The sequence below is a fragment of the Lissotriton helveticus genome, chromosome 11, assembly GCF_964261635.1.
Source record: "Lissotriton helveticus chromosome 11, aLisHel1.1, whole genome shotgun sequence".
In the NCBI taxonomy this organism is placed as follows: Eukaryota; Metazoa; Chordata; class Amphibia; order Caudata; family Salamandridae; genus Lissotriton; species Lissotriton helveticus.
The window spans coordinates 1,053,157,755-1,053,178,744 of NC_136072.1; the positions used below are offsets into that span (position 1 = coordinate 1,053,157,755).

Sequence of the window (20,990 nt, forward strand, 5' to 3'; positions counted from 1 at the left end):
GGCGTCGCAGGTTGAGGGAGGTGTTCCGTCCAGGCATAAAGCCCAATTAGTCGTGGTGGACCAATGTCGCAAGGTGCGGCTGTAGTCGGAGCGCCAGAGCCTTCGCTAATATCTTTGCTTCAGCAGTCATTAGGGATATCGGCCGATAGGATGAGGATTGGTCCGGGGGTTTGCCTGGCTTATGGATCGCCACAATAGTGGCCAACCGTTGATCTTTAGGGAGTATGCCTTGTGCTAAACAGTCAGTGTACATATTAAGTAAGTGGGGAGTGATCCTATTTGATACCCTTTTATAAAGCTCCACCGGTAAGCCATTAGGTCCCAATGCCTTTCTCGTATGTAGTGCCGCTATCGCTTTCCTAACCTCATCTGGTGTCAAGTCCACCTCAAGTGTATGCATGTCCTCTAGGGGGAGAGTAGTCAGTCAGTCAGTCAGTCAAATATCTTTATTTCGGTTGATTAAAACCATAAAAGCAATACAAAAAACCATACACATGCAAGAATAAAATTACAATTAAACAAATATACACCTGATTGCAGATCCCATTTAAAAGAAACAGTTTAAAAAAACGATATGTAAAAAGATTAGATGCAGAAGATAGATACTAAATGCCCTAGTATCACATAAGGCGACAATTCCCAATATACTTGGCACATTTCCCCAGGACTTGGTTGACAAAATATCAATTTTGAAGGTTATTTGACTGGGAACATTTTGTTTTATTTAAACGGGCTGCAGCGACCAAAAAACTAGCTACACCGTATGTAACCTGCACAGAATTAAGCATTTGCAGGTGTAAAAGTGCAGGCCTCACCTGGACAAAATTTAGTTCTTTCAAGATTGGAAACAGGAATTTTTTACGGGCCACCAAATAGTGATCACACAACATCACTAGATGAAGCGTGTCCTGTGTAGAAAAGCTGTCACAGGTACAGGGTGGGGTGTTTTCTGGGATCCCCCACTTTGTATAGGCTCCAAGCACAAGATGAATAAGATTAAACCTAAACCTTAATAAAAGGAAACGATGGTATGGTTTGGTTACAAATTTCAAATACGGTTCCATAGCTACAGAGGTTGAAAGTCGGTATATTGACCTCACCAAAGGTTTACTGAGTTCGACCTCTTCTCTCTCTACCTCCAACACATTTCGGAAATGCGACTTGACCCACCCTACATCCTCTTTCATGAGGCCCTGGGGTGAAGAATACATATCCGGGCGCCCTAGCCTCGCGCATGCCGCTCTAACATACGCCAACCAGGGTATACTGTCCGCTTTATCCAGGGCCATACAGTCTGTAAGTATACGATGATTCAACGTGATCTCCTCGTTTGTCCAAGTTTTAACCCAGCATAACAGCGGGGACATTTTTAGGAGATCAGTGATGTAGCCCAAGCCCACTTCACTATGGATTGAATAAGTGGGGGATGATTTTGGAAGTGACAACAAGGCTCGTATAAAATTGTTCTCAACAATTTGGATACCTGGGGATGAAACATAGCCCCAAATGTCTGCCCCGTAAGAAGCGATTGCTACACATTTGGATTTATAAATACGAATCATGGCCTCCATGGGTCTCGAACCAAGTTTTTTAGAAAAATTCATGAGAGCTGTGGTAGATCTAGTAACTCCATTTTCTTTCAGTTTCATCTGTGTACCCCAGGTTCCTCTTTCGTCAAAAGTGACGCCTAAGTAACAAAAGAAAGGTACCCTAGAAATTGGTGTTTCATTACAGGTGAAGGTTTTGAGCTTCATGTTTTTCTTGCGTGAACCAGTTACCATGACATGAGATTTTACAGTATTGATCTTTAAATCCAAGGCTTCCATAAAGGATCCAAAGTGATCTAGCAGCCTTTGTAGGCCCGTACCTGTACGAGCTATGAGGACAGGATCGTCGGCGTATAGGAGGACCGGTATAGGTGACCCTCCCATACGCGGCACGTCCAAGGTAGCAAGATTCAGGGATTTACCCAGGGAATTAATGTAGAGTGTAAATAGGAGAGGGGCCAGGATACAACCTTGTCTGACCCCTCTCCATGATCTAAATTTCTCAGTACACCTACCTTCCCTTGTTACCCTGACAGAGGCAAACAAATTCTGGTGGAGATCATGCAAAAAATTAACCAAAGTAGTGTCCAAACCCAAATCACGCAAAATAATCCAAAGTTTTGAGCGATTAACCAAATCTAAAGGGGAGAGTAGTCAGTGGTATATCCTGTAAGAATCCTATGCATTCCCCTACCGTCGCTGTTACTTGTGGTGTGTATACCCTTTCATAATGGGTTGCCAGTTCCTCCACTATTAGATAGGGATCTGTTGTGTGTGTACCATCTCCTAGTGTTAGTTGTGCGATCCATCTGTCCGCCCTTTCCTTCCTTTCCAGCCACGCGAGCATTTTCCCCGTCTGATCCCCTAGCTCGTATATCCTGTGTAGCGTGTCTGTGTGCCGAGACTTCGCCATGTCCTCCACATAAGCCCGGTATTCTTGAGCTGTTAGTGTCATGGTTCGTGCTGTGGTAGCGTTGGGAGTCATGGCATGTGCCGTTTCTGCCTGCTGTGCTGCTGCTTCAAGGGAGTCGAGGGCCTGCCTGCGTTCACGCTTATGTTGGGTAATGGTAGAGATGGCCTGTCCCCTAATTATGGATTTATATGCCTCCCAGAGAATGGACAGGGAGTCCACTGTCGATGTATTCTCGGCAAAATACTGTTCTGTAGTGGTCACTAATGTCTTGGCAATCTTGCGGTTCTTTAGGTAGCCAGGGTACAGTGGGTAGATTCTCTGTTTCCGGGGGAGCTGCATAGTGTAGGTAAATTGTATCGGGGAGTGGTCTGAGATCCCCCGTGGTAAATGTTCAATTACCGTGACCTGCTCTGGAGCCATCGTTAATGTCAATATGTAGTCTATCCTGGATAGACTGTTGTGAGCTCCCGAGTGAAAGGTGTATTGGTATTCGGTTGGGTGCTTAAGCCTCCACATGTCCGTCAGTCCCATGGCATCTATGAATTCCCTAAGGGTCTGATTGGATCTGGCGTCTCCTCGGGGTGGCTTACGGTCTAGTGTTGCGTCGACCACTGTGTTAAGATTTCCCCCTATGATTAGTTCTCCCTCTGGTAAGTCAAGTAACAGGTTCCCAAGGTTATGGAAGGCTGCCTGGTGAAGTGTCGTAGGAATATATGCACTGATCATATTGTATACGCGTCCCTCCCATTGGCAAGTTATCGCTGCGAACCGTCCCTGGTCATCTTTCCAAGTTTTTTGAATTACCAGCGGTGAGCTTTTATGTATGAGGATACCCACCCCACGGGATCCGGTGGTGAACTCAGCATGTGCGGCCATTTTAAACCCCCAGCGGTTTAGTGCTTTGCAGGCCATACCAGTCAGGTGCGTTTCTTGTATTAGTACTACTGTGGGGGCTTTCCTCTTCAGGTATTGCAGGACTAGGCCCCTGTTAATCTTGTGACCCAGCCCATTTACGTTCCAGGAGATTACATGTAGTGAGGGGGTGATCATTCGCTGTGCCTGGGAGTCAGTGTCCTGTGTGTCGCTTTCTACCATTGTGTGTGTGGTGTGGTGTGAGTCGTTCGAATGTGATTCCCTCCAGAATCAATATCAGGGGCGAAACATGCATAGCCATGACCCTTACTGTTATTCGACATCGTGCGTGTTTGGACATCACCGGCCCGTTCAGTATAATCAACATCCTTAGGAGAGATTGTGAAACTTTAACATTTAAACCTAACCAAATAAACAGTGTGATACTGTACCCCTGTACCCCCACCCTGCCTCCCTGCCCGGTGGATCTGAAACCGTCCACCTCCCCAACTGAGCAGAGCGCTTACTCTTCCTCGTAACTTGCATAACTTGTGAGGGCGAGTCCCCGGCGACCATTATGATCCCTCCCCCCGAAGATTGTTACGACAGCGCTGCATTGGTTCGATAGCTCCTACCTGTTGGAGTCCTCAGTTCTCGCCGGCAGTGTCAGCCGTGTATTACAGTAGTCCCCATTTCCAACATTGCACCCCTCCACCCTCGGCGGTCCCACAGCGTATGTCCCAGTCTAATAAACAGTACAAGTCTGGCCTGCTCACGGTGGATTCTGTTGCCAGGGTGATGGGTTCATCCATTGCAACAAGAAGACATGCGTGGTTGAGGTCTTCTGGGTTTTCTTCTGATATTCAGGCTGCACTTGTTGATCTGCCTTTTGATGGGTCTAGACTTTTTGGAGAAAAGGCGGATTCTGTCCTGCAAAGATTTAAGGACAGTAAAGCCACGGCAACATCTTTAGGTCTACAGTCTCAGGCGAGAGGTTATGGTTATAAACATTACTGAGGCTTCGGGAAGTTTTCTTTTCGAGGTTTCAGGCAGCCTCAGCAGCAACAACAAAACTCCTTGTACAAGTCCTTTAGGGGTAAAGGCAGAGGTCGCCTTGGTGGAGCCGGGCATCAACCTTCCTCCTCCTCCTGCTCTACCTCTCCAACCCCTCCTGGTAATGCAGGAAAGCAGCCCTAGATCCGTCATCCTGGATCTTGTAGGTCCCGTGGGAGGCCGGCTTACCCATTTTCTACAGGATTTGAAATTGATCACTTTGGACCTTTGGGTTTTAGATCTGGTAAGAAATGGGTATGCCCTTCCCTTCAGGGAATTCCCTCCTCCTTTCTCTCCTTGCCAAGGGTTTTGCATGGAGGATCATTTACTTCTCCTTCAGAAGGAGGTTCTTGCCCTGTTACGAAAAGGTGCAATAGAGGTGGTTCCGGAGCAGGAAAGGGGTCAGGGATGCTACTCCCGGTATTTCCTGATTCCCAAGAAGGATGGCAGGCTACGTCCTATCCTGGACCTCAGAATGTTTTATCTGTTTCTCAAGCAGGAGAGATTCAAGATGCTCACCCTAGCGCAGGTTCTTCAGGCGCTGCAACAAGAGGACTGGATAGTGTCCCTCGACTTGCAGGATGCGTATTTTCACATCCCAATCCTGAAGTCGCTCAGGAAGTATCTCCGATTTACGGTTGGGTCGCAACACTACCAGTTTCCGGTCCTTCTGTTTGGTCTTACTACTGCACCTCGAGTCTTCACCAAGGTGATGGCAGTGGTGGCTGTCCATCTCTGGAGGTCGGGGATTCCGGTTTTCCCTTACCTGGACGACTGGCTTCTGAAGGCAGAGTCGCCAGAGATGGTGCGTCATTATCTGCAGGTAACAACACAGCTGTGGCTGACACTGACCTGGGAGGTCTTCGTTTGGGCTCTCCGTCTACCACAGCCCCACCACAGCCCCAGCGCTGCATTGCTGCAACACCCAACACCCATCAGGCTCTCCACTTCTCTGCTGCCTGCGAGGCGGCAGACCGGGGACTACATCCCCCAGCACCGCTTGCGCCTAGGAAGGCGTGCATCCTGTCCCGCCCCCGGAGGTGCGCTTAAGGTCAGCGCGAGCCCCCGCGTCGCGGGATCGCGCGCGGGTCGGCGCCCGGGGCTAAGCCCGGGCAAAGGGCGGGCCCTCTGTGGCCCTCAGAGGCACAAGGAGGACGGGACGGGCCACCCCACTTGATCTCATCACAGAAGGAGGTATTGTGCTGCAATTTTATTGACCTTTCTGGCGTATTTATTATCATAAACACTATGTCTATTTGGGAAGAGCTCAACGCCCTGTGTGGCACAAAGTACGTCCCTGATGCTATAAACTCCCCTACTATGGGCATGTTTTGTGATAAGTCTAATGGCTCCCCACGGGTCCTTGCTCCTTCCGCAAATAAAGACTACAACCAAGTAAATGCTGCGCCCCTGGGTTCCAACAAAAGAGGGAAGCACGACAGTGAAATCGACAATGGGAACAATACAAGCACACAAAATCTGTGCACCAGCGCAATATTATCTCCCGCTAACCCAACAGCATTTATGGAGGACCCAGCCGCGGACAAATTAGAGGACCCTCTTTTGTCTCCCAAATTGACTTTATTGGCTCAAATTGAACAACTGCTGTTAGCTGTCATCTCTCCCTTGGTCACAAAAATCAACGATTTAGGGGAAAGGCTGATTAACATTGAGACAGTAATCAGAAAGTATCCTCTTTCATCTAATATAATGGCCACATCCGTCTGCCCTAACCCTCCCATCGCCCCGGAAAAGTATAAATCTGGTAACGGTGTCACTCAAATACAGCCTCCCTGTACACCTACTCCAACAGGCCCCAAAGTAATCTTAAAACCTGCATCAAAAACTCATACAGTGGCTAGATCCGCTTTGGTAAGAATGCCACGTATCAACCTGCCCCCTGAGGCCGCCCCGTATGTGTCTGTCCTCTCTGGGGTCCCTGCCCTCACCCAGGGAACACGCGAATCCCAGCAGGACCTGCTAAATAAGGCCATTTTCTGGCTACAAAACAATAGACCCTTGCCACCTGAGTTAGATGGTGGTATCTTGAGTGTCAGGAGGGTGGGATGGTTAGGGACGCTGCCCAAATACATCGCTGGGGACCTGGTACTGATCAAATTCAAAAACAGGAATGTTGCCCCCTTTTTACGATTTTGCCCCCCCAAAGAAAGACAAGGCACCATTCGTATTTGGGATCTGTACGATTTCTACCCGAGCTCCCCACATATTACATAGAACCAACTTTTTAGCCTTTAATGGTTATTGAACTTTTGACCAAAAAATTTATTTTTGAAGACTCCACTATTAAGTGGCCACCCATAAGTTTGAGTTAAACTGATAGGGTAGGCTGCAACTGATAAGTATATTGTTTTATCGTTGTTCTATTGATAACAAAACCCCTACATATTGATTAGCTGATTCGTTATATTTATTTAATCTTGTTTTAATAATCCTGTAATGATTTTTTATTGTGCCTATGAAAAAGAAATGTTTACAGTCTTTATTTATGTATTGTTGATGCTTTTATGATTTTTAAACTAAAATCGAATAAAGCTTATCTGAATCTGAACACAGCTGTTGTACAGATTGGGTTTTTCAATAAATGTACCCAAGCCCACCTAGTGCCCTCACAGCGCAATCTGTTCATCGGGGCAGTACTGGTTACCACTGTGTGTCGAGCTTTCCCATGTCCGCAAAGGATTCTCGACATTCAAGAAATTATTCCCTTGTTTTACAGTGGAGCGGTTGTTCCGGTGCTGAAGGTCCTTTGGCTGCTTGGTCTGTTCACTTCCTGCATTCTGTTGGTCAACCATGCACACTGGCACATGAGGGCGCTTCAGTGGTGCCTCCGCAGGCAGTGGTATCAGCGCAACGGAGATCTCAGGGAGTCAATCAGGATCTCTAGAGAAGCTGCACCGCATCTGTCTTCGTGGAGCGTGGAGGGCAATCTGTCTCAAGGAAAGCCCTTCCACCTTCCTCCATCGGTGGCCACAGTGATATCGGATGCCTCTACCCTAGGTTGCGGTGCTCATCTGGGGGATCTGAAGATCAAGGGGTTTTGGTCTCCAGAGGAGAGATTGCTTCATATCAATCTTCTGGAATTGCAGGCGATACGTTTGGCTCAAGGCCTTTCTGTGAGAAGTTGGCCTGGCATATGATGTCCACTATTCTAGTGGGCACCTTGCACTAGTCCAAACAATCCTTATTGTTGGTAGGTTTAAGACAACCTTTATAGAAAGCTATCCTAGTGGTAGCTGTGGAGAGCAGCCTTCAGGCTAAGTCTTGAAGGAATGTAAAGCCGCTTCTTTTACCAGTCTATAATCTCTTGAATGATCAAATGAAAGAGCACCACACCAGATATATATATAAAATATATGTATTTATTCTAAACACAACCCGTCTAGTCTCTTTATGAGACTAGAGGCAAAAGTACAATACAAGAACTTAAATGGCACACAGTAAATTAGCACAGTATACGTTTTGCCCTAGGGGCCACACAAATCATATACTAAGAAAGTGGTATAAGAACCACGTGAGGGATAGAAGTTAGACCAAGGGCCTGTAGAAGCGCTGGGGCAACCAGGACCACCCAAGATAGGGACTCAGGAGACCCACGGGTGACGCGTGCAGTGTCTAAACACAGCCGCGAATCACCATTGCCTTATATGGCGAACATTAAAGTTACAGTTTAAGGACACTTAGGAGTGGACTACGGTAAAACCCTTTCAGTACTGGACACTTCGAGAGTCAAGACCCACAGGAGCACAGAAGTACTTGTGTTACCTCACCCAGGGAAGCCGGGTGCATAGGTGTCTTTTCGTGTCGGGTTTCGTTGTCGATTCCAATGGACAGCTGCAAAGAAGTGCTGCAGGCGTCCAGGAGAACAGTGTCTGGATGGATCCAAGGGTGGATTGGAGATCTGAAGAACCTGAAAGCAGAGGGGACAGAGTCTGGGTCACTAGCCAGTGACCAGGATGTTGACAAGAAGATGCCAGCCGATGTCGGGTGCTTTCAAGTGAAGTAGGTGAAGCTTGACTCCTCAGCCACGAGGTCCAGGAGGTGTCGACGACAACCAGGAGCTGGATTCGAGCTGTTCCACGTCGGATGTCGGTATCCGGATTGGACCCAACATGCCTTGGCAACAGCAACCCACACAAGATTGGCTTCGGTGCAGACCAGCAAGGTCTGAGGGACTCACCCTTTGGAGGGGAGTCAGGGCACGTCTGGAGCAACCAGGAAAGCCCAAGAAACAAAGGATTGTCCTTCATGGGGACCCACCAGTCGACGGACTAGGGATCGCAAAGGCACCTCGAGCTGAAATGCTGAAAGCGGGCCCACGGAACACTCGTGGAGGGTAGGCCCACAATCTTCGATGCAAAAGGTGCTCAGGGCTTGGACTGCAAGTAGCCCAATGCACAACTTCGGGAAAGCTCTGGAAGTCGATGCTCTAGCAAATGTGCAGGATGTCCAGGAGATCCGGTCCCACATCTCTCATGATAGCCACAGGTCTCAGCTTCCCTGGGGACTCGTGTCAGCCTCGGAGATGTCTGAACGCAGATTCTTCGGGATCCATCGGGAGTCTTGAGAATGCAGACTGGAAAGATGCTTCTTTGGTGCCTGTTTGAACAGGGGAGTCACTCCTTGACCCCAAGGGATATTTCTTCCATCTTCCAATCGATATGGAATGTCGAAGGTCCAAGATTTCTGTTTCAGAGTTTCGTCCAGGGTAATCTAAAGTCCTAGGGACTGGGTTCCTATACTTAAGTTTAGGGGTTGGACTAACTCTAAGGTCCCACCTAAGGGAGGACCTGGGGAGGGGGTGGTTACACCCCTTCTCCTTTGTCCAGTTCCGCGCCAGAGCTGAGGCTGAGTGCCCCAGCAACCGGTTTGAACTGGAAAATGCATGGGACACCTTGTGTGCCCCAGGCAGTGTCTGAAAAGCATTCACTGAATGCAACCCTCCCTGCCCCAATACACTAAAGCCTGTCTGGGGATGTGCTGGCACCTCCCTGGACAGGAAACCTATTGTCCAGGCCTCCCCTGCCGGAGTTTCATCCAACAGCAGGAGGTCAGACTTGTGTCTGTGGCAGCAGCATCTATTTTGTGATTCTGAGGCTCTTTTAAACATTTACCGGGTAACTAAGTGTGTACATGTCTTCTCCATCTAGAAGGGTGGAATTCTACCCCCACCGCCAGAACTGGCGGGGTTGGGGGGTAGAATTCCAAAGCGTTTGACACCAAACACAACATGTTTTGATAAAGCCATTCCAAAGTTAGCATTTACAGCGAGGTTATAATGCACTTAAGAGTATATGGTATGGCTGTATCATAGAACAGCTATAAGGAAGGGCTTCCGAAAGCTGCACAGGGGCTACGCTCATGCGTCAGCAGTGCCCGATCACCACTGGGCATCAGACTCCTGGGCGAGGCATTTCTTGCCGGGAAATGTTGAAACCGCTCTGGCAGTCGAAAAAACCGCCCCGCTACGGGATCTCTATCTCCCACTGCTGCCATCCTCGTACCTCTTCCTGATAACCAAAGTGGGTGCTCACCCTCTAGCACCAACGTACTCCAACCAAAGATTTCGATCACTGGGGAGAGCCACAAACGACCGGTGTTCCATGGAAAGCTCCCAGACCACTGACGCTAAATTGATATGAGCAGAACATCCAACTTCAACAGGAAAATCCAATTGAAAAAGGCACGGACTTCAGGTTGACGGTATAAGGCTTCTTTTATTGTATCAGGTCCCCCTCGACCCCAAGACCAAATACATATATATATGTATATATAGATAGAAAGGTAGATATAGGTATACTATATCTAAGTAAGGGGTACAAGTACCACCTTACCCAGGCTGCAGTAGCAGACCTGTGGTGCCATGTTGGAAGGCTTCCCAGGGATGGCATAATACATGCTTCAGCCCCTGGTAGGCCTCTGGGGTACCTATGCCCTTGGTACCTAAGGTACCATATACTAGGGAATCACAAGGGTAACCCAGTAACCAATCTGGAGTGTACCTAATGTACAGGTAACCAATTTAGAGAGGGAAACAGATAGGCTGGGACCCTGGATAGCAGGATCCCAGGCACACTAAGTCAAAAACCATCAAGTGGGGGTAACCATGCAGTAAGATTCCACCTTCCTACACTTTCTCCCTTCCCTTCGCGGTCAGTCGGTTCAAGTCCTGACAGACAACACTGCTGCGATGTGGTACGTCAACAAGTACGGAGGTGTAGGGTCGTACCATCTCTGCAGAGAGGTGTTGCGGCTCTGGTCCTGGGCTCAGGACCATCGGATTTGTTTGATGGCAAATCATCTGGCCGGAGTGTTGAACGTACGCGTGGATAGTCTCTGTCGGCAGTTCTCAGCCGATCACAAGTGGAGGCTTCACACGGAGGTAGTTCAACACATCTTGCAGGCGTGGGGAACTCCTCGGGTGGACCCGTTTGCTACTCTCGAGAACACGCACTGCCCATCATTCTGCAGTCTCCAGTTTCCGAGGCAGGGAGCATTGGGGGACGCGTTTCAGTTGAGTTGAAGCTCACAACTCCTTTACCCGTTTCCTCCCATACCCTTGATTCCTTGGGTTCTGAGGAAGATTCGCCAAGACCGGGCCCAAGTTATATTGATCACCCCGGATTGGCCAAGAAGGGTGTGGTACACAGACCTTCTTCACCTTTCGTCGCACCCTCCACTCCATCTCCCTCTCAGGGTAGACCTACTCTCGCAGTCGGAGGGGCAGGTTCTACACCCTCACCTCCTGAGCCTGCACCTTCATGCCTGGAGATTGAACGGGGCAACCTGAATTCTTTCTCTCTCCCACCTGACGTGGTGGAAGTTATATTATCGGCCAGGCGACACTCCACCAAGTCTATCTACTCCTACAGCTGCCGTCATGCCGCTGCCGCTCCGCCCACGCAGCACTAATTCCCCGCCTGTGCGGGCGAATTAATGAGCGGGCGGGGTCATGACGGCACCACGCCGTCATGAGCACACGCCACCCGTGATTCATGACGGAGTGGAGCCGTATTGAGCACCGAAGCGCCACGCCCACCCCCTAGCCCCCCCTCCCCCGCGCCACGGCAGAATTTGCGGCGCAGGGAAGGGGTTAAATGGTGTGTAGAGAAGTCTATTGATCCCTTAAAAGCTCATATTTCTGATGTTCTTTGTTTTTCGCTTCATTTGGCCCAGCAGGGTTGTGCTGTGGCCACTGTTAAAGGATATTTGTCAGCTTTATCTGCATTTCTTTGTTTGCCTGATCAGCAGTCTCTTTTTAAGTCTCTAATAGTTTTAAGGTTCATTAAGGGGCTTACAAACATGTTTCCGCCCACTCCTTTTATTATGCACCAGTGGGATTTGAATCTAGTGTTAACTTTTTTAATGGGTTCCTCGTTTGAACCTATGCATAGTTGTCCTTTGAGACTACTGACATTCAAAACTGTCTTTCTTGTTGCTATCACTTGGGCTAGGAGGGTGAGTGAGCTTCAGTCTTTGAGTTCAAAGCCTCCGTTTCTGTCCATACATGCTGAAAGGATGGTCCTCAGGACCAGGGCTGCTTTTCTGCCTAAGGTGGTAACTCCCTTCCATCTAGGGCAGTCCATTACCCTTCCGACTTTCTTTCCTCCCCCTTACCCTTCCAAGGAGGAGGAGAGGCTTCATCGCTTGGATCCTAAGAGGGCGATTAGTTTCTATTTGGATAGAACAAAGGACTTCCGTCAGGATGATCAGCTCTTTGCGGGCTATGCTGGACGCATGAAGGGCAAGGCTGTGCACAAGCGCACTTTATCCAGATGGATCATCCTGTGCATCAAGATCTGCTACACTCTGGCTGGTAAGGAGCCTCCTGAAGGCATTAGAGATCATTCCACCAGGGCTACAGGGCTAAATCATCTACTTCTGCCTTGTCCAGGGGTGTTCCTGTGTTGGACATCTGTAAGGCCGCAACTTGGGCCTCCCTCCACACTTTCGCGAAGCATTACTGCTTAGATTCCGAGGTGATAAGGGACGGCCATTTTGTATGCTATGTTTTGCAAGACTTTTTGGTATAGAAGGGTGGACACCCTCCTCCGGGAGTAGGGCTGCTGTGGCATTCTATTCATAAGGTGAGGAATCCACAAGCAGATGTATCCATCAGAAGAACAAGTTACTTACCTTCGGTAACGCTTTTTCTGGTGGATACAGTATCTGCCTGTGGATTCCTTACTGACCCACCCACCTCCCCGTTGTCCACCCTCTTATACCTTTAAAAAGAGGTATTGGTAAATATGGTTATTTCATATTGTAATTTTGTGTTACCTCTATTTGCCTTTATGTGGGCTTATAGGAAATGTTTGCTTTCTTTGCTTTCCTATTTCACTTTACACTGTGTGTATTTGTGTGAATACTGTATACTATGTATGCATTGTCTCTATGGTCGGTCCGCCCGTTTGCCTCGGTGGCACGGAGAAAATGGGTGGAACTGACGTCATCATGCCGACGTGGTCCTCTTATGACTCCAGTGACGTCATACGGAGCCGCGTGCGGAGCCATGGCATTCTGACGACCTGGTCGGCGTGGAGAGCTAGGAAAAATTTCCGCTGAATGGTGGCGAAGGGGATATTCATAAGGTGAGGAATCCACAGGCAGATACTGTATCCACCAGAAAAAGCATTACCGAAGGTAAGTAACTTGTTTCCATACCAAAAAACTGAGAATCTCACTGAAAAAACAGTGTGAGGTCAAAAAACTGAGAATCTCACTGGAAAAACAGTGTGAGGTCATGAGCAGTGTATGGCAGGGGATGTGTGTGTGTGTGTGTGTGTATAAATATATATATATTATATATATATATATATATATATATATATATATATATATATATATATATGGCGCTCCCTGTCCCACGGGTCCTCACATTGTAGTTGACACTGAGGAAGGCGTAATGCTGAAACGCGTCTGTTAACGAACTGTGATTAAACTTTGGCGTGAGCACTGCTAAGTTGTTTGGTTCCACGAGTGCGGTTCTTTGGAATATATCATTTCTGAGGCTGAGCTGAATATATATATATATGTCAACAAACTGGTGTAGTTCTTGTGAAAGATACCAGAGTCGAGGCCCAAGTAAGTTTTCAGTGCTAAAGATTTATTTGGCGGAAAAAGTAAACAGCCCCAACGCGTTTTCGAGGTACGCCTACCTCTTGGTCACGGGTGGAGTACACATCAGTTCGCCATTCTTTTAAAGTAAACAAAGAGATGCATTACGTCATGCATCACGTGCACATAGACATAGAAGACACACTATAGTTTGGCTACAATGTTTCAGTGAATCAAATTTCACGGTATTTTCAAAGTAATCACATCTCATGATCCACCATGAACAACATGCATATTAGCATAATAAAATATTACTGCATGTGCAGGCAATTATTTCACATCATGTGTCACATTTACCGAATTTAGCGTATAAATGTCAAATGATACTTAAATGCCGGTTGTATATTTTACAGTCCAGAACAAATCATGCCCAAGTGGGCTTTTAACTTAGGTATAATGTTCAAAGTGTAGAGTCTTGGTTCCAATTCTGCCCCAGTGTATATATATATACATATTTGTGCTTGTTGATTGATTTATTTTACTCTCTCCTTAAAAACATTGTCAGTGGAATGAAAAAGACCCACATTTGAACACACAAAATATGATATAATGTAGTAGGATTCATTCCGAATTGTATATATCGTGCTATATCACCGATTTCCCCCATTTGTATGTCATGTGCCCAGTTGTGCTTATCTTTACTTCGTGTTTTCTCATGAACGTTTAGATATATTTAGTTAAATGAAAGTGAAGCATTCAGAAGTTTATTTATTCTTAGGAGCAATTCAGTTTCGATGTTATCTACTGACGAACTTTTTTCCTTAATTACACATTGTGCAGTTTAGTATTATCATCAAGCCATTGTTTGAATCCTTCAATGGAATGGTGTCTACAGCAAGTTTAAATGAACTGTATCAGACTACACTGTCTTGGCTGGATCAGCACTGCTCTCTTCTAATTTTGCGTCCAAGTAAGTAATATTACATTTTATAACGTTTTATTTGAGTATATCAATCAATCAATCATTTAATTTGTAAAGCGTGCTACTTATCGGTAAGGGTTTCAAGTCGCTGGGGGGGGGGGGGTGCTGCTGCTACTGGTCGAAGAGCCAGGTCTTGAGTTGTCTCCTGAAAGTCAGCAGGTCTTCGGCTTGTCGTAGGTAGAGGGGGAGGGTGTTCCAGGTCTTGGCGGCGCGATGGGAGAAGGACCTGCCTCCGGAAGTGGTTCTGCAGTTGCGCGGGACCGTGGTCATCAGAGCGGAGTTTCCTGTTGGGTACGTAGAAGGAGAGTCGACTGTTGAGATAGGCTGGTCCGGTCTTGTGGAGTGACTTGTGTGCGTGGATCAGGAGTTTGAAGGAGATTCTCCTGTGGACGGGAGCCAGTGCAGGTTCCTCAGGTGGGGGGGTGATGTGGTCGCGGCACGGGACATCGAGGATCAGGCGTGCAGAAGCGTTCTGGATTCTCTGCAGTCTGTTGATGAGTTTGGACGAGGCTCCGGCGTAGAGGGTGTTACCGTAGTCGAGTCTGCTGCAGACTAGGGCCTGGGTGACTGTTTTCCTCGTGTTTGTCGGGATCCATCTGTAGATCTTGCAGAGCATGCGGAGGGTGTTGAAGCAGGTGGCGGAGACTGCGTTGACTTGTTTGGTCATGGTGAATTTTGAGTCGAGGATGACTCCCAGGTTGCGTGCGTGGTCGGTGGGGGCCGGGGGTCCCCAGTGATGCGGGCCACCATGAGTCGTCCCATGCTGAGGGGTTGGACTAGAGGATGAGGATCTCCGTCTTGTCTGAGTTCAGCTTAACTCGGCTTTCCTTCATCCAGTCAGCGACTGCCTTCATTTCCTGGTGGAGGTTGGATTTGGCGGTGAGAGGGTCCTTGGTGAGGGAGAGGATCAGGTGTGTGTCGTCGGCGTAGGAGATTATGTTGAGGTCGTGCTGTCGGGCGATGCATGCTAGTGGTGCCATGTAGATGTTGAACAGCTGAGAGAAGATCCTTGTGGGACGCCGCAGATGATTTCGGACGCCTCGGACCGGAACGGGGGGAGGCTGACTCTCTGAGTTCTGCCGGAGAGGAAGGAGGTCGTTCAGTCCAAGGCCTTCTCCCGGATGCCTGCGTCTTGGAATCGTGTGCGTAGTGTGCGGTGGCAGACGGTGTCGAAGGGGGCGGAGAAATCCAGGAGGATGAGGGCCACCGTCTCTCCGTTGTTTAGAAGGATCCTGATGTCATCTGTGGTGGCGATGAGGGCGGTCTCGGTGCTGTGGTTGCTGCGGAATCCTGATTGGGAGGGGTCCAGGATGTTGTTGTCTTCGAGGTGATGGGTGAGCTGGGTGTTAACTATCTTCTCGATGACCTTTGCTGGGAACGGAAGCAGGGAGATGGGTCGGAAGTTCTTGAGGTCGCACGGATCCGCCTTGGGTTTCTTCAGTAGGGCGTTGATCTCTGTGTGCTTCCAGTTCTCAGGGAAGGTGGCAGTCTCGAAGGAGAGGTTGATGATTTTGTGCAGGTGGGGTGCGATGGAATTGCTGGCTTTGTTGAAGATGTGGTGTGGGAGAGGGTCGCACGGGGATCCGGAGTGGATTGTGCCCATGGTCTTGATTGTGTCCTTGATGCTCACGTTGGCCCAGGTTGTCAGAGTGTCGTGGGCGGTGGGTCCGGTGCGGCGAGGTCTGCAGGGGTCGTCCGGGGTTTGAAACTGTCATGGATGTCGGTGATTTTCCGGTGAAAGAAGGTGGCGAGGGAGTCGCACAGGGCTTGCGATGGTGGGATGTCGTTGGTGCTGGAGCTGGGGTTGGAGAGTTCCTTCACGATGGTGAAGAGCTCCTTGCTGTTGTGTGCGTTGTTGTCAAGGCGGTCTGTGAAGGAGGTCCTTTTGGCGGTCCTGATGAGGTGGTGGTGGTTGTGGATGGCGTGTTTGTGGGCAGCACGGCTGTCCGGCGTCTTGTCGCTGTGCCATATGTTCTCCAATTTCTGGCAGGTGCGCTTTGAGTCGAGGAGTTCTGGGGTGAACCAGCTGACTCTTTTGCTGGTGTCTCTCGTGGTGGGTTTTTTCAGCGGGGCTACGGTGTTGGAGCAGTCGTTCATCCAGCGTTCGAGGGTGAGTGCACCATCATCGGGGTTGGTGGGGTTGGTCGGAGGGTTGAGTGCGAGGCTTGTCTGTAGTTGTTCTTCAGTAACTTTGCCCCAGCAGCGGCGGGGAGTCTGTAGGGTGCGGTGGTGTGTGAGGGGTTTTCGGAAGGAGAAGTGGATGCAGTGGTGGTCTGTCCAGGTGAGTTCAGAGGCATGGCTGAAGGTGACTTGGGGGCTTGAGGAGAAGATGGCATCTAGCGTGTGACCGGCGATGTGGGTCGGCGTCCTGACGAGCTGTTTCAGTCTGAGGTTGGGGAGGTTGTCGATCAGGGTGGAGGAGTTGTTGTCGTTGTTGTTCTCCAGGTGATAGTTCAGGTCTCCGAGGAGGATGTAGTCGGTGGAGGTCAGCGCGTGCGTGCTGATGAGGTCGGCGATGGAGTCGCAGAATTGAGGCCGGGGTCCTGGCGGCCTGTATACGAAGGTGCCTCCTAGGGTGGTCTTGGGGTCCGTGTGGATCTGGAAGTGCATGTGTTCGGCGGTGCTGAGGGTATCGTTGGTGTTTGTTGAGACCCTGATGGTGTTTTTGTGGACGATGGCGATTCCTCCTCCGGCCCTGTTGGTGCGGTCTCTGCGGGTGATCGTGTACCCGTCTGGGATGGCTATGGCGATGTCTGGCGAGGAGGCTTCGTTCGCTGTGAAGCTAAGGCACCCCCTGGTTACTTTAGGGTTCAAGAGGAGGGGGAAGAAACAAGGAAAACTATAACTGAAAATAACCTCTTGTCAAACCCAATAGATTTACGCCAGGCAATTGCTCTGTTATAATCCATTATGTGTACAGCACAAATACAATAGGGACATTAGTTATATCTTTCAAATGATGTGAATTTATTTTGTACAAAAATATTTTTTCATCTTTTTAGTATAAAAAAACTTTTTTTGACTCTTTTTTTGATACATAATAAAGAACAGTTCATTTTTCATTTTTCAGTATACATGTTTATTTTCAAGTATCACAATATTTTTCTATAAATGTCAAAAGTTAGAGATCCCCACAAACACAACAGAACATAGTAAAATTGTAATCACAAATCATACTCTCATCCACACTACCTTATCAGTCAGACTATTCACACACACTGACTCACACGTAACACTTTTTCAAAGGAAAGAGAAAAAACAGAAGAGAGGCACATCTGATCTGGTCTGAACGGAATAACCATATTCATATAAGGGACATTATTTCATCCTCTTAGCTGTCTGAGACTTTCTTTTAGTTGTTTTTCTTGGGATGTGTCTCTCAGATGTGCAGAAGTGGCCTACGTACGTTTCGGTGACTCGATATTTATATCACCTTCATCAGGGCCGAAGAAAGAATAACAATATCCACAGAGAAAACTGGGGAGTCTAAATATATGTTGGGTTCATGGTAGAGAAATCAGGAAGTAAATCTTAATGCGGGATCATGAGATGTCCTATTACAAACGATGGCAGGGACGTCCTTAAGTAAATATAATAGAGGGCTGAAGGCTGTGTCTATAAGATCTTGTTAGGGTAAATCAGGCGTCTAAGTTTCACATAACTTCTCAGCGAGAAGGGAGGAAATATTGTCATGTGTCCATTATTATATGTGTTAGAGACACGAGTAGGTCAATTTCTCTGTTAGTTTCCTTCAAATGTGTGTCAGCCCGTTTTTCTAGGTCGTAGTATGCCAATTATCGTGTCTCGAAGTAAGGAAATGCTGAAATTTGCAGCCGTCTGTGTCCGAAGTATCGCGATAACCTTTTTATACTAAAAAGATGAAAAAATATTTTTGTACAGAATAAATTCAAATCATTTGAAAGATATAACTAATGTCCCTATTGTGTTTGTGCTGTACACATAATGGATTATAACAGAGCAATTGCCTGACGTAAATCTATTGGATTTGACAAGAGGTTATTTTCAGTTATTGAGGAGGCTTCGTTCGTCCAGGTCTTGGTCAGGAAGGCGACGTCTGGTGATGCGGTGTCGAGTAGGTCTCAGAGTTCGACGGCGTGTTTGTGTGCGGAGCGGGTGTTGATCAGGATGCATCTAAGCTGGTTGTGTTCTGTCGTGGCGGGCGTCTCGGCGCTTACGAGGCAGGAGAAGCTGCAGTTCAGGTAGGTGACGGAACCGTGGGTGCGCTGCGGGGCGGCCTTGCAGCAGGTGTGGATCCTTCCTAGGTTGAGAGCGACGAGGGTGTTGGCGTCGTAGCTGCGGCGGTCCTCGTGGCTGCTGCAGGGGGGGCAGGGGTTCTGGTGCTGGGCGCGGTCCAGGCGCAGACGGGCGCAGACAAGCTTGCCTTAGGAGCGCCAGCGGCGCGCCCGCTGCGCAGCTGCCGCCATATATGGGGAGTATCAACATGATGAGCATATTTATGTGCAGTTACTTTAGTACATACAGATCATAATGAAGGGCTAAATACCAGGATAGTTCCCTTCAGTTGGAGATAGCAGTTGGACTTTAATTGGGGAGAATGTCCCACTTGTCAATGTGCTACGAAATGGATTATCCTGGTATTTAGCCCATGGGCGTGAAAGGGTGTACACAGGGAGTGATGTCTCCTCCTGTCGACTCTGGTACACTTGCTTCATGTGTGATCAAAGTGATACGAACTGGGCAGCACATTCGAGGAGTCAAACCATATACATGTCAATTGCATTGTGTATCGTACGTGACTTTTTTCCCCATTTGAACATTTAATGCACTTGACTAAACAGACTGGGATACAAGGCGCTATTTCAGCGGGATTGGAGATGCATCTCAGTTTGTGTATTTGGCAAATTACCATATTTCGAATTGTTGGTTTAAAACGTTATTGAACATGTTATATTTGCCACAGTTTGTACCATCATTCCAGGTGCATTATGGTATTAGTAGTATTCACTACGGTGTCACGTGGTCACCGCAATATAAGGCGTGTGACTTGTTTAAATTTTGATAATCTTCACCTGTGATCAAGGCCATACTAAACAGCTGAAACGCTTAAGGACTGATGTACTGCCTTTGCACACATTAGATATTAGTGTGCCATCGAGTTGGACTTCGCACTTTTCTTTGGTATTTATTTATATATATATATATATATATATATATATATTCTGCAGCAAAAAGCCCTTGAGCTTTAGAGGAGCACACAACGATGCCTCCAGCTTGCCAGCCTTGATTGCCTCGCTGTAACTTGCCTCCTGCACATCTTCTTTTGTTTAGCCTGTTCCGACGCGTTTCGAGACAGGAACGCCCCGTATTCATGGATAGCTGCACAGAAGGGTCAGAGAAACCGTGTTGTTTTTCACAATTTATTCAGTGGAATGTATCCACCCACAGTGGGCATGGCACATTCAGGACGCTGGAATTCTGGTAAATTGAGTCCTTACAACTCTGTTCAGTGTTCACCTTGAGTAGGTTCTGACCTTCTGTGACATGTAGCGCATTGTTATGACCTTAAGTAGGTGAAGGGGTCCAGGTATGCAAGTGTAATCACCCTTGAGAGATCGTGCCATCCAGAGAAGAGAGGTTCCTTTCAGAAGCCGTTTCCATCGGTTTCCTTGAAACTGGTGCTTCCTCTCACGGCCAGGGCAGCCGTGTAAGTAATGTTCTGCAGCAAAAAGCCCTTGAGCATTAGAGGAGCACACAACGATGCCTCCAGCTTGCCAGCCTTGATTGCCTCGCTGTAACTTGCCTCCTGCACATCTTCTTTTGTTTAGCCTGTTCCGACGCGTTTCGAGGCAGGAACGCCCCGTAATCATGGATAGCTGCACAGAAGGGTCAGAGAAATTTTTTCTTTAGTATGATTATATAATTTAGACACGTTATGGTGAGCACGTTTGTTTTTTAGGTATCTCTTTTTAAACACATGTCATATAGATTTAGTATAAGATATTATGCTACGGGATATAGATTATATATGTAGATAATATAAGAGCAACGGGAACAGTGGGTTGCTACTGTCCGTAATATGAGCTTATCTTGATTGTAGTGAATTATCAACTGTCTTTTGTGCAAATTATTTACTGTATTCATACAGATAGAAACTGTGACAGTGTTATTCAAATCTAGCAAGGGTATTCATACTGTTAGTATTTTTTCTATGTCTATTTTTGACATGTGATGCACTAGCACTTTAAAATGGGCTGAGAATAATGTATCGTCATGTGACGGCCGAAACGCGTCATGACTGAGCTGTTTGTTGGGCAATAAACGGTATACTGCAAAAAAGATGGTCCATGCCTTGTTATTCACTGCAATGGTGGAGCGCTGCAAGGTATTGCAGATATATATATATATATATATATATATATATATATATATATATATATATATATATATATATATATTCTGCAGCAAAAAGCCCTTGAGCTTTAGAGGAGCGGTTGTGCTATATAAAGCTGTGCAAAAAACAAAGGTACAGATTATTTGTTACCAATATCAAGCAAGGCACAGCTTTATATAACGCGACCGAATAATG

General features: G+C 47.6%; 1 protein-coding gene across 4 annotated transcripts in view; it reads left to right on the forward strand.

Moving 5' to 3' along the window:
• Positions 1–20,990, forward strand: part of MLXIP (MLX interacting protein) — a 1,607,115-nt gene that overhangs the window by 1,507,436 nt on the left and 78,689 nt on the right. For 3 of the 4 annotated variants that reach the window (XR_013602573.1, XM_078667550.1, XM_078667552.1), the window contains one exon: positions 14,281–14,410. The exons of the other annotated variant lie outside the window; for it this stretch is intronic. Coding sequence is in view for 2 of the 3 variants with exons in the window: in XM_078667550.1 (XP_078523676.1) it covers positions 14,281–14,410 (130 nt within the window). In the remaining variant the exon portion in view is untranslated. The remainder of the gene's footprint in view (positions 1–14,280; positions 14,411–20,990) is intronic. 4 annotated transcript variants of the gene reach the window in all.